Below are 13,534 nucleotides of genomic sequence, written 5' to 3'. Positions count from 1 at the left end.
AATTAACAATTTTATTTTAAAAGATGAAAATAAAAAGGCCTTATTATAAAAGAATTTTAGAACTGACGACTGTGGGCCCAAGACAGTGAAGAGTTTATTAACTCTAATAATTCCTACTTCTCAGCTGGGTGTCACTCTTTCTAGCTAGGACACAAAACACATGCAGTGGTGACTGCAGGTAAACCAGCCTTCATGCTCTGGTACCCACCACACATGGCTGGAACCAATAAAAATAATGACTTACAGGTATGCTGAGAACAAAATGACTGTTATAAGAATTTCTCCCAAACACATATCAATTTTATTTACTGGGTAGGGTACTGATGGCCAAGGAAAGCAGGGAAAAAAAAAGTAGTAAAAAATATACAGAAGAATCCAAATACTTTTACTTTGTTTCTGGACTTCACTATTGTAACTATAAGATGCAAAAGCAATTGTGACTAGTGCTAGCAAAATGTACGACAAAAATCCAGTTATCAACACACTCAAAAACTAAGACACTCACAGGATCACTCATGAGCTTCCGCCACGATGGAGGTAGGAAGTTACCACTTGCAGCTGGAAAAACTCCCATAAGTTGTTCCAGTGGTGTAAACTGCAAGAAAGAAAAAAAGTTTAAGATAAGACACAATTTTTATCTAAGCCAAAATTCTACAAATGTTATGGCTCTAAATACTCAAGCTTACCGGTTTAGTACCCTTCTCAAAATCAGAAGGCATGTCTGCAATACCTTCAAAGTCTGAAGCAAATGGTGCATAATGAAATGGATAATACCACTTCCAGGAAGCACAGCCCTAAAATCAGTAAAAACAAACAGAAAACAACAACAAAAACAAATCTATGTTAATGATGGACACGGTAAAGACAAAAAAATTAAACTATCAACCTATAATATTCTATTGATAAAACATATGACTTTTGGTATACATGCCATATATTATTTTTTTTCCATGAGTCCTAAAAGATGTTTGGATTAAATCTAAACTTTTACTTCGTATCGACGGCTCCTTGATTTACAAAATACTGCAAAGCATCTTTAATAATCAGTAGTTAATACCAAACTTTATACTAACAAACACAATTTGGTGAAGATTTTTATCCTTAAAATGTGTTTGGTGACATTTCCTTCCAACTCGAGAGCTGCTATCATCCCATAAAATGAAGAACAACTGCAGCTGACACTCACTGAGTGTACAGGTGGGTAAGGGACATCACTAGAAGAGTGACTGAGAGTAAAAGAGCCAAAAGTTTCATTTTACAATTCCCTATTATATTTTCATGTGACAACATTCTCTTTACTTTAAAAATATTTAAGTAAACCAATCAAAAAGAAAAAACAGTAAGTTATACTCAAAGAAAAGAGAAGCCTTCCTGAAATGAGTTTTGACTCTGCGCCTAGTGAATTAAAATCCTTAGGGTCAGAGCCGGCCCAGTGGCACAGCAGTCAAGTTCACACGTTCCACTTCAGCGGCCCAGGGTTCGCCGGTTTGAATCCTGGGCTCGGACCTACTCATCGCTCATCAAGCCATGCTGAGGCGGTGTCCCACATACAAGAACCAGAAGGATTTACAACTAGGATATACAACTAGGTACTGGGAGCTTTGGGGAGAAAAATGTTGAGGGTCGGAGTAAAACACGAAATGAGAATATTTTACAATTGATACTTAGTGTATTAAATTACTTTCTACTTTCCAACAAACTTCACCTATTCCCAAGTCACATCAAATTTGCTTCACTCCCCAAGCACGAAACCAGGTATTATCAGTGCTACAATCCCCTATATTTCCGCCTAATCTCTCACCAATCTGACATCTCATTTATCAAAAGCTTTAAGTCAGATACAGATTACTCCAATGAGAATGCACTTCATGTAACATCACTACACTATATGGAGGAAATGGGAGCATTCAAATTCCTTTCAAATTCTTACCAGTTATTTTCCAGGCTTTTGTCCTTTGTTCAGCCATTTAGCGACTGTGTATTAGTTACTCTGTTATTTTTTATTCCAATTAAACAAAACAATAAACTTGAATAATTTTAAAGACCAAGTACTCTCAACCACAGTATTTAACGCTGAAATTCTTTAGCATAACAAAAATTAGCTTCGTTTATATATTAACACCTAAGGAGCTTCAAAGGCTTTACAAACAAATCTTATTTAAAGTAATGAATTTCTTTATAGGAAGCTTGAAAATATGATTCTGGGTTCAATTTCAGAATATAGCTCAACAACACACACTATTATAGAAATAACTATTTTCTTAAAATGATTAACTAGACATTTAGAGGAGAATATTCATTTTGTACCTGGTAATAATATCGAAGAACCCAGCAGAGCCCTTCAACGTAAGACTGTACAATTTTACGACGGAATTTGTCATCAGCTGCATCAACGTCAAATTTGTTCTTGTAGTACCGCTGCTTCCACCCAGCTTCCCAAAGCCTAAAAATCAGGCAAAGCCAGTTCATGTTGAATTAATACACTTTCAGTAACTAGCTACCAATTTATCATCCAAATCAATTTATACTTAATAGCCAGGTAAAATGTAAACGAGTTAAACAGTAATATTAACATAGCTTCATTTAATTATTTCTAAAAAGTCCACTTTCACAGGATTTATTATCAACTTAAAGATAGTTAAACGTTAAAAACTCAAACACTGATTCTACAAAGATCATTACAAAACTACAGTAAAAAAAAAAAGAGAATAACCATTTATTAAAGTAGATACACAACACTTGTTTGCTCAGATTTTCATACTGTTTTACATGTTTTTTTGATTGTAGAACAATTCTAAAACTACATTTTAAGATGCAAATACTGAAGATATTTTATATAGTTCAAGTTTCTCAGTTTGTTAAAGTATATCTAAATTACACAAAGAAAGTCAACTAAATTACTTTTTTAAAAAAGAATAATCTAGAAGCCAGGCAGAAATTATGTATATACCTACTCTCCCTATCCTTGGGCCTTCTCCATCATTCAGCAAAGCATTGTTGGCATAAGTGAAGGACATGGACACACACACACACGTTCTGGTAAAACCTAGAAGGAGGTCATCAATTCACTAAATTTTCATTAATCACTGAAAATACAATGTGAAAAACCACATTTTCACTCAAAGTATATTTTTTTATTTTTTTAAGTACTCATTTCTCAATCTCTGAAAGATTTAAAGATGCCAAAGAATACTAAAAAAAAATCAAGAATGATCAAGAACATCAGGATGATTCTCCATTAAGGGCTCTTTTCTACCATGTGCCAGATCTTACTAATTAATTGCAGTCATGTTTCAGAATACACCATATCAATTTTTTTATTTACTTTTTTTTTTGAGGACGATCAGCCCTGAGCTAACATCCAATGCCAATCCTCCCCCTTTTTGCTGTGGAAGATTGGCCCTAGGCTAACATCCATGCCCATCTTCCTTTACTTTATAGGGGATGCCGCCACAGCATGGGTTGACAAGCGGTTGAACCTGCGAACCCCAGGCCGCTGAAGCGGAGTGCGCACACTTAACTGCTGTGCCACCGTGCCGGCCCTTACACCATACCAATTTTAACTTTGCCCCCATGCAAAAGATTTACAGAACATCAATTAGGAGAAATATCTTCTATCCATAATGTTGAATATCACTATTTTACAGAAACTACTAATGAAATAAATGCTAAGAACTCCAAGCATTTCTTGATAGAAGCAATTCTACTTTGATTATCTTCAGCACCAAAATTAAACAATAAAGTACTAAAAAAAATCAAGTTAACTATTAAGCTGATATTGATCATGATGGCTACATGGTAAAACAAAAAATATACTCCAAGAGTTGCAGAAGCAGAGGATAAAAACTCAGATCAGGTAGATGCTCAATCACAAGTCACCACAGATCTCTGAATCTGTCATCAAAAGATGTTGGGAAAATACAGAACCAGACATCACACTTCTGAAGTTTCTAATCATAAATACAAACACATCATCCACGTCCTATAAAAGAAGCATGAGCTGTGAACCACTAATGTTTAACTTTCAAATAAATCATTTTGCAAAATTCTAAATGAGTTACAATTATTGAGGTTGTTGGCCCTTTGCACTTGAGCCCAGGGTTCAAATCCAGATTTAATCACACAAGAAGCTGTTAAATCTTATTATATAATGATCTCAAACTTCTGTATAAATTAAAGAATCCAATTTTCCTATATAAATTTTCCTATATAAATTTTAAGTATATAGCTAATGAGAATCTTCTCTGTCATGAAATATAGTTGGTGCATATGCAAGTTCGTGGTTTTTAAAAATACATTTATCTCTTAACCGAAAGCCTTTTGCATATTTCATTTTAAAGAAGAAACTTTTCAATTGAGATGATTAAAACAAACTATATCAAGTAACCAAATGTAACTGAACTTTCTGGGTTAAGCAGCTTGAAAATTTAATCTCATAACAGTAACATTCAGATCACATAGAGCTAAACACTTCATGTCTAGCCGATCTAGTGCCTGGTCTCAGAGGGAAAAGTGGCTTGGAGGACGAAAACCAGCATGCATACTAATCTAGATACTTAGGTTTAACAGCTATAGCTTACACATCTCACTGGAATTTACTGACTACCCTAACCCTCCACATTAATTACTGGAGGATAAAAAGATCACAGGCAAGCATCTGAAGGCACTGCTGCTCTAAGCTAAATAGCATTAATTAGACGGCATCTATTTCAGCAATTTGCTAACAAAGTGCTGCCAAAATATGGCTTCACCTGACGTTATCCTCTGGTTCAGGTTCACTGTCACTGTCTTCTGCTTTTCGCTTAATTTCTCCTATCGGAGACGAGGAGCCATCAGAAGTGAAACTCGTATTAGGAGATACTGAAGGACTCTGTAGACAATTATGACATTACAGAGGAAGGATTTAATTATTCATTTCACATAAGAAGTTACATCCAACTACTGTTACCACCATGCTCCACAGTAATACATTTTTTTTAAGCTATTAAATAGATATGGTAAATATATTTAGAAAGTATAAAGACTGATCTTGGCCTACTCTACCTCTCCAAAATAGAATAATATAGTACCAAGCCTCCTACGCTTAAACTCAAAAGAATCTGAACATTAAGGTAAAAACTGCTTCAGAACAAATAAGAAAAACTTAATTTCATAGATTTTTTTTTTAATTATAGGACTTGAACATTTTTTTCCTTTGGTGGTTCCCTGGTGTTATGAATTTGTGATCACTTTCCACCAATTAACTAACAAAGCTGCAAGGGGAAAAATATATATATATGTATATAAATTAATACATAAAATACTCAATGCTGGTGAGAATAAAGTTAGATGTAAGTGGTTCAACCTAGTACAACCATTCCAGAAAGCAACAGTTTAATGAGACTCCGCCAGATATCTGTTAAACTATTTTATACATGTTGTTTTAAAATTCATTGTACAAATAAAATCTATTAGTCATCTTAGAAAAATGCAGCTTTTATTATTATTTCAAAGACTTGGATACCACTTTAAATTTACCATTATCTTCCCTTTGTACCTAACTCAATGAACATAGTAGCACCCTAAAGTATTTTAATATTTAACTAAAAAATTAGGGGCAGCTTGGTGGCATAGTGGTTAAGTTCACACACTCCACTTCAGCGGCCCGGGGTTCACAGGTTCAGATCCCGGGCGCACAGCTACACATCACTCAGCAAGTCATGCTGTGGTGGCATCCTACATACAAAATAGAGGAGGATGGCATGGATGTTAGCTTAGGGCCAAACTTACTTCCTCAGCAAAAAGAGAAAGATTGACAACAGACGTTAGCTCAGAGCCAATCTTTCTCACACACACACACACACAAAAATTAAAATGTTCTGCAACTTTAATGTTAAATGACCAAAAACCTAAGTGGCAGAAAATGTTTTCATGGTAAAGTTTTTCTTCTGTTATTCACAGTGTATTAGATATTTCAAGTAAATTATTTTTAAATCGAGAACTCAGGAGCCTATTTTAATGATACTGTAACTAAAACCTCAGCATGAAGGTAGTTCACACCAAAGGCCAAGAAAAGTTACAACAAAGCAAAACCATATTTCACATAGAGCTCACAACACTTTCCTTTAATAAATGTATAATATCAATTTTATTCATGATACTGTATGGCTAATACTATCAAAAAAAAAAAGAAAAGAAAAAAGAAAACAGGGGCCAGCCCTGTGGCCTAGTGGTTAAAGGTCAGCGCGCTCAGGGCTGGCCCCGTGGCTTAGCGGTTAAGTGCGTGCGCTCTGCTACTAGCGGCCCGGGTTCGGATCCCAGGCGCGCACTGACGCACCGCTTGTCCGACCGTGCTGAGGCTGCGTTCCACATATAGCCACTAGAAGGATGTGCAACTATGACATACAACTATCTACCGGGGCTTTGGGGGGGAAAAAAAAAGGAGGAGGATTGGCAATAGATGTTAGCTCAGAGCTGGTCTTCCTCAGCAAAAAGAGGAGGATTAGCATGGATGTTAGCTCAGGGCTGATCTCCCTCACAAAAAAGTTTGGCGCACTCCGCTTTGGCAGCCCAGGTTCGGTTCCTGGACGCAGAACCACACCACTTGTCTGACAGTAGCCATGCTGAGGTGGCGGCTCACATAGAACTAGAAGGACTTATAACAAGAATATACAACTACGTACTAGGGCTTTGAGGAGGGGGAAAAAAAGAGGAAGACTGGCAACAGATGTTAGCTCAGGGCAAATCTTTCCCAGCAACAAAAAAAAGAGCTCTAAAAAAATTTTGGATAATGAGAGCTACCTTAAAATATGTATTCAGATATATTCCACGTCTGAGTTGGAGAGTGAGAGTTTAGGCAGTGAGGAGTACCTGTATTTGACAAACTGAGGAATACTATCCTGCAAAATGCCCATAACTGACCCCTGGGAGGAAAGGGGAAATACGGCAGCAAAACCACCGTCTTCTCTTGCTCTAGCTATGAGATATTTGGATGTCCTGTCATGCTTCTAGCACCATCACCACCCACTACCTTTGGGGAAGCAGGAAGCACTGTGGCCCGACTGCATTAGAGAAACACTGCAGCCACTTAGCTATCCACACTTACATGTATGTTCTTTTCTTTCACATCATTTAGATATTTTCATATTAATAAGGATTTAACAGAGTTAAAGATATCTCAAGGCAAAAGAAATTGAGAAAAACTATAAAACAAAACAACTCCAGGCTAAGTGATAAAATTCACACACAACTGTAAGAGGCATCTGAAAGTCACCACTCTTCAATGCTACATAAAAATAAGTTACTTACAGAATTATTCTGCATCCTCATTTCATAGGCTGCTTGTCTCGGATTATTGGCTACTTGAGAACCTGGTGAATTTCTTGAACCCGAGGCATGAGGGGTTAATATTCCACCAGGAGTGAAAGCTGGTTGATCTCTCTAACATAAATGGAAAGGAATGTAGAAATTAAAATTAAATCACAACACAGTTAGATGACAGGAAGAAATGAAGGCAATGGAAAAGAGTCCCTGCTGTAAGCTCTTTAAAGACGAAATGGATTTCCGTTAACATTACAGGGTTGTCTACAGTTTGATTTGATGGTAACTTACCCTGTAAACAATAGTCTGTAATATTTAATAACTCTGCTATAAAAGTACATATAATACACTTTTCTGATACATAGAAGCTATTCAAATCTCATTAGGTTATTGCCTTATGTTCACTTACAATTTCAAAACGCATTCAAGACACAATTTTAGGCAAATAAAGATAACTATTAAGGTAAAAAAATAAGCCAAGAGTTTGATTTATACTTAGGAAATACAACTTCTATTTATCCTTCACCTTGATGGAATTTAACTCTTTGTTTCCAATTCGTCAGAGCTATGATTATAGCTACAGTAGGTGACAGTCACGGCTGACTGATAAAAGATATTTTTTAAACAGACACTGACTGAAAGAAAATAATAATATATGAGGTAGACATCAGACACGCCCTTCCCTATCTAAGTGGTTCTGAACCCACCTGCAACAATAAACAACTCTACTTTTCTCCCTTATAGGTTCCTGAAATTGCTCGATTCTAATAAAATATAATAATAAAAGGTAGTCCCCAAACTCCATTTGTTTAAAATCCAGTAAGGAAGACAAGAAAAACAAAAACTTAGGAAGTTAAGTGACTATAAAGTGTTATGCAATTAACTAAGAAAACAAATATCACAAGCGAGAAGCACTCGAGTTAAAAGGAAGGACTGCTCAACCTGGATTACAAGCGGAAGCAATAGGGAGGCCTCGTGGAAAACGTAAGATGGGAGGGAGCCGTGAAGTCAGAAACCCATTGAGAGGGACCAAACAAAGGCAATGCTCTGAGTCAGGAGGGACCTGGTATATTTAGAAGACAACTGGGGAAAGCAGGGTGAGAACTTGACCAGATCATAGTATGCTCTGCACGCCAGACTAAGACAGAACTGGATTCTGCGGGAACTAAGGAGTCACTGGTAATTTCTGAGCAGAGAAACAACAAAGTTTCGAGTGTTGTGTTCTAGGAAGAGTAACCTGACAAGGATATAGACAGAGTGTAGTAACTTTCAAGAAGATACAAAGACCTAACTATTTTTATTACAAAAACAATACCCAATTACCGTAAAAAATTCAAATAGCTAAGTGCTACCCGGCCCCTCTGGCCCATCAAGTGTATCCCCTCAGACTCTAGAGCTTAGAAAGGACTTCTTTAAAACTGACACCAGCATTCTTTCTCCAGGTAAGAGGCAGCTGGGTAGACATTATGTCCCTAACAAACTACTGGATAAGGAATAAAAAGCTATCTTCCTCCCAAATTGTAAATGTATGTTATTGCCAATCTGATGAAATTAATTAAAACTCACCTTCATTCTCTTTCTCTTTTCTTTCTGTCGTCTTCTAAAACTGTCCTAAAAGTATAAAATCCACATATTCTGTCAAATAATTACACAAAAATGTAAGAGTTAAACATTACCAGGAATGATTTGGGAGACAAAGTTTTAAAGGAAGACCCCAGAAACGTAACTAATTAAACTAGGCAATGGACTATATGTTCAAAGTGTTGCTTATCAGAACTTTAGATAGACAGAGAGCATTCTAAATTGAGTTTAGATACACTTTAATTATTCCTCTTAATTTTTTTCAGATAGTTTTTGATATCATTTCAGGAAAGAATGCAAGAGTCATAACAAAGACCCTCTGTTTTACCCTGGAGCAAGTAGCCCACCAATACGGACAAGATACAAATAAGCAACTCCCCACTTACTCTGGGCCACTCAAAGGCCTCCTTTAGCCCAGAAAGCATTCCTCCCACGCCCAAGTTTCTGTGAGCATCAAGGCACTGAGACGACAGCTACGGTGGCCAGGGCTGCTGCTGTGGACTGAAACAGCGGCCAGCAGGTCCTGTACTGACTGTCATTCTACCAGCAGCTGCACTTCCATCACTTCCAAGTCAGTACTGCCACCTGCAATATAACACCCTATTGAGATCTGAACTTTGTGCTTTCTGCCAGGAGAGGGGCTGAATGCTGGACACATGGTGACTGACCACCTTAAAACCTCCTCAGACAGCAACACCACCAATTCCTTTAATCAAGCTTTTGCCCCATCTTTAAACTCATCTAGGTCACCAATGACCCACAGACTGTGAAATCCATTACTCAGTTTTCAGTCCGTATCTGACCGTGACTCTTCCTTCTTGATCCGTGCTCTTCACTTGGCTTCCAGGACGCTACACTCACCTGGTTCTCCTCTTTCACTCTTGCTGAATGCCTTCACTCCTCAACTTCCCAACACCTTAACATTGGCGTTCCTCTTCACCCAGTACTTGGACCTCTCACTCTCATGGGAGTGATCATCTAGTCTCACGGCTTTAAACACCATCTACGTGCTGATGACTCCCCAGTCAGGACCTCTCCCCACTCAACATCTCCACTTGGGTGTACAAACTTCACATGCCCCAAATGGCATCCCCACCCCTAGCTCTGTGCCTCCCAGTCTTCTTTATCACAGCAGCTCAGACCATTTTTCAATTGCTCAGACAAAATGCTTTGGAGTCATTCTTAATAGCTTTCCTTCTCTCACCCCTAGCATTTAATTCACCAGCCAAATCCACTAGTTTTACCTTCAAAACATGTTCAGAATCCAATTACCTCTTATCAATCTCCACTGCCACCATGTTGGCTCCCTTGGATTATCGCAAAAGAGCCTAATTGGGCTCACTGTTTCTATCTTTGCCTCCATACAGTTAGCCTCAACAGGGCAGCTAGAGTGATCCTTTTATAATATGTGTCAGATCTTGTCACTTTTATACTCAAAACCCTCCACTGATGCAGAGTGAAAGCTCAAGTTCTTATAACGACCTATAGGGTCCTACCAGATCTGGCCCTCCACCATCTTTCTGACCTCCTCTCCTACCCCTACTACTTTCCCTTTGCTTCCTCTCTGCCTGTCACACTGGCTCCTTGCTGTTCCCTGAACATCCTGGGTAAGCTCCTGCCCTAGAGCCTTTGCACTGGCTGTTCCTTCTGTCTGAAATGCTCTTCCTGCAAACACCTGCATGATTACTCCCTCATATCCTTCAAAGTCATCTGTCAGTGAGGCCTTCTCTAGTCATCTTTTCTAGAACTGCAATGTCCTCATGTCCACCTTCCCAGATATTTCCTCATCTGCTTTTTTCTTCACAGCACTTATCACTCTCTAACACATTACACACTTTACTTAGTTTTTGTGTTTATTGTCCATCTCCCACGGAAGAATATCAGCTCCATGAGGTCAAGAATTTTTGTCTGCTTTTTTTCTTTAGTTTTTTGTTGTAGCAGTAACACTCAGAATACTATTTGGCACACGGTAAACACTTAATAAATATATGCTGAATAAATGAAGAAGATTTGCAAGACAAAAGGCAAACATCAAAGCTCATAAAATAAAAAGCATCATATTTCTGACCTAACTGCTCAATTTTAATAATAAATATTGATGTATTCCTCTTTTACCATGTATTCTGCTGGTCAGTTAAATACCTATTTCTAAGGGTGGTAGTTACACATAAGCAAAATAGGTATACCTGGTTGGACTTTACTGATCTTTAATTTTTGTGTGCTATGAACTTCTTTGGAAGTCTGTCAAAAGCCGGAGACACACTTCCTGGGAAAATACACACACCTAGATACTATCATATTGAATTTCTGAGGGTTCATAAATTTCACCGATGTCCAACTATGCTGACAAACATCATATGATGTCAGGGATACCAAAAACGATCCAAAGCTTTAAAATGCCCTCTCTGCCAGGCCAGCTGGAAACTTTATTACTCAAATCTGAAGCACTCTGGTATCTATCAAATCCCATACATCCCACTCTAATGGCAAATATCACCAATACTTAATAGTACAGAGTAACCTAAAACCACATAAAAGGACTGTTCTAACGTGAGGCTTTTACACCAAGTACTACACCGTCTGTGTAGCTTTTTCTTAAGCATAAATGGCAGCAGGTCAGGTGGAGCCACCATAATTGTTGAAGGCTTAGTTAAAAATGGCTGTCCTGATAGACATTTGATATCCTAGACAAAGTCAGTTATGCTATTTAAATTTTACATGTGAAAAATTCTTGCCATCACAGAACATTACCAAGTACCAAAGGCTTTAAAAAGAACACTTACAGTCTACTCACACTGGTATATAAAATGGTACCCAAGGTTCTAAAAAAGAGATCACTAGCTATAGCATACAAAGCTGAAGAAAATATAAAATCTTGTCAGATGCAATGACATGTTTTAATCTGTTAGGAGATAATGAAGCAATGTAGCAATATGATTATGTTGCTATTTGCTCAAAATAGCCATATGACTTTTTATAAAATCAGTTTCTAAAAGGATTTCCTTCACTCTCTTTCTAAAAAGCTACTATCTGCTCATTTTACCCACTGCTTGCCTCCCTTGCCACTCTTGCACAATCACCCTGCAACCTACTCTGCCTCCAGGCTACTGCCCCTCCACCCCACTAACTCTTCAGGACCTCTGAACCCCTGGCCATGGACTAGGGGCCTATCTCACTCTGACGCCTCCGGCAGCACCAGTGGCTTCTCATCTCTTCAGGGATTTCCTCCCACCTCTCTAGAACTGACTCCCCTTACTCCTTAACATCTACGCTTCTTAAGGTTTCTGTTGGAGGCACTTGAACTCCATACAAAGCTCCAGGGATTTCAACTTCACACTCATGACGTGAAGTATTCTGCTAATGTTCTCAAATCTCCTTCCAAAAGACTTCTGCCCTGAGCTTTACACATATCCATCTAACTGCTTCACGGACTTTTCTCCTCTCAGGTGTCCTTTGACCCCTCCAACTCTGTATCTCCAAAATGAACCTCAATTTCTACCTTGTCCTCACCCCAACCTGCTCTACCCCCACTGCTTGCTGTCTCATGAACGGCCCAACCACACTCCCAACTGTCCAAGCCAGACTGGACTTCTCAGCTAAGCACTCACTCCATCATATGTCATCAATTTTCAAGTGCTTTATTATTTTATTTCTTTCTTTTATGTTTAATTGCTTACTCAGAGCTGCAACCCTCTGCCTAGACTGATGCTATCTAACCCAGAGGCCCCTACACTCCACTACCAGAGTACAGAGTTTCTAGGTCTTCACCTGACTTCCAGAGCATCAACATTTCCTATAAAACATGGCATCCACTAGTTCATCCCCAGCATTCTCCCAGTCTTGGAACCCTCATTTCACATCCCGTTGATCAGACACGTGTTTGGATTTTTATCTTAATCAGGATTATGAAGAGAGAAAAAAATTACAGTGCAATTCACACAGTGTGCAATACACAGTTCCACACAGCAAGCATCACAGCCTTTATAAAATAATCAAAGCACTGGCCACTCATGATTACACTGGCGTTTGATACACTATAATAATATAACAATGCATTCAAAGAGGTTAAAAGTACAATCACAGGATCATCACAGCATATTAGAGACAGGAGCAATTTAGCTACTGCAATAGAAACACTTTACCTCATCATCCTTTCTCTTTTTAAAAATGCTATCCTCAACTTCACCAACTGCTAACATGATCATCTGTACTCTTTGCAGATTGACATAACCACTTTCTGTAAGGTAACCCTGTAAGTGATAAAATACATGTAAAATAATCTTCTTATAAAAGCAAATACTTCTGTTTTGAAATTATTCAAGAATGAATTCACCCCAGTTTTGTGAACCACATTTTTGTATATGTTAACCAAATGGTCAATTGCACCTTCCGTGCCACCAGGAAACAAACATTATGTATTAGGACCAGTACGCACTGTAAGCAAGAAGGCTACAACAGTAGTTTAAAAACCCACACAAACACACATACCGAATCTCTAACGACGGCAGGTGAGGAAGGAAGTCATTTCCCACAAAGCACATGAAGCACATGAAGACCCAGTCATCAGTGCTCCTCTCGACATCAAATGTGAGCGGTAGGCTGGCCATGGTGAGCTCTCTTTCCAAATACTACAACCAAAAAGGAATGCTGCCAT

The 13,534-nt window shown here is 38.2% G+C and overlaps 1 protein-coding gene and 1 long non-coding RNA gene across 2 annotated transcripts; both read right to left on the bottom strand.

Annotated features, from left to right (window-relative positions):
- Positions 1-600: 600 nt before the first annotated feature.
- Positions 601-7,321, bottom strand: LOC131402590 (5'-3' exoribonuclease 2-like). Its single transcript, XM_058537255.1, has 4 exons — positions 7,288-7,321; positions 4,752-4,870; positions 2,308-2,443; positions 601-794 (listed from the first exon to the last, which is right to left on the bottom strand). The coding sequence occupies exons 1-4, from the start codon at positions 7,306-7,308 to the stop codon at positions 669-671; spliced, it is 402 nt and encodes a 133-aa protein (XP_058393238.1). The 5' UTR covers positions 7,309-7,321; the 3' UTR covers positions 601-668.
- Positions 7,322-7,367: 46 nt separating this feature from the next.
- On the bottom strand, positions 7,368-13,269 carry LOC131402585 (uncharacterized). The gene is made up of 4 exons (XR_009218799.1): positions 13,214-13,269; positions 13,023-13,130; positions 8,866-8,910; positions 7,368-7,419 (listed from the first exon to the last, which is right to left on the bottom strand). It is a non-coding gene; the product is annotated as an uncharacterized LOC131402585 (long non-coding RNA).
- Positions 13,270-13,534: the final 265 nt, after the last annotated feature.

Source organism: Diceros bicornis, unplaced genomic scaffold, assembly GCF_020826845.1.
Source record: "Diceros bicornis minor isolate mBicDic1 unplaced genomic scaffold, mDicBic1.mat.cur scaffold_161_ctg1, whole genome shotgun sequence".
Classification (NCBI taxonomy): Eukaryota; Metazoa; Chordata; class Mammalia; order Perissodactyla; family Rhinocerotidae; genus Diceros; species Diceros bicornis.
The sequence above is the reverse complement of the archived record's forward strand: the minus strand, read 5'-3'. Positions and strand labels throughout refer to the sequence as shown.

Bases quoted from the DNA above. Each gene is read 5' to 3' on its own strand.
- LOC131402590 (XM_058537255.1), bottom strand. From the start codon at position 7,308: ATGAGGATGCAGAATAATTCT. The intron at 4,871-7,287 runs GTAAGTAACTTA...AATTGTCTACAG, and splicing joins TGAGGATGCAGAATAATTCT to AGTCCTTCAGTATCTCCTAA. The intron at 2,444-4,751 runs GTGAAGCCATAT...CCTGATTTTTAG, and splicing joins GAACCAGAGGATAACGTCAG to GCTTTGGGAAGCTGGGTGGA.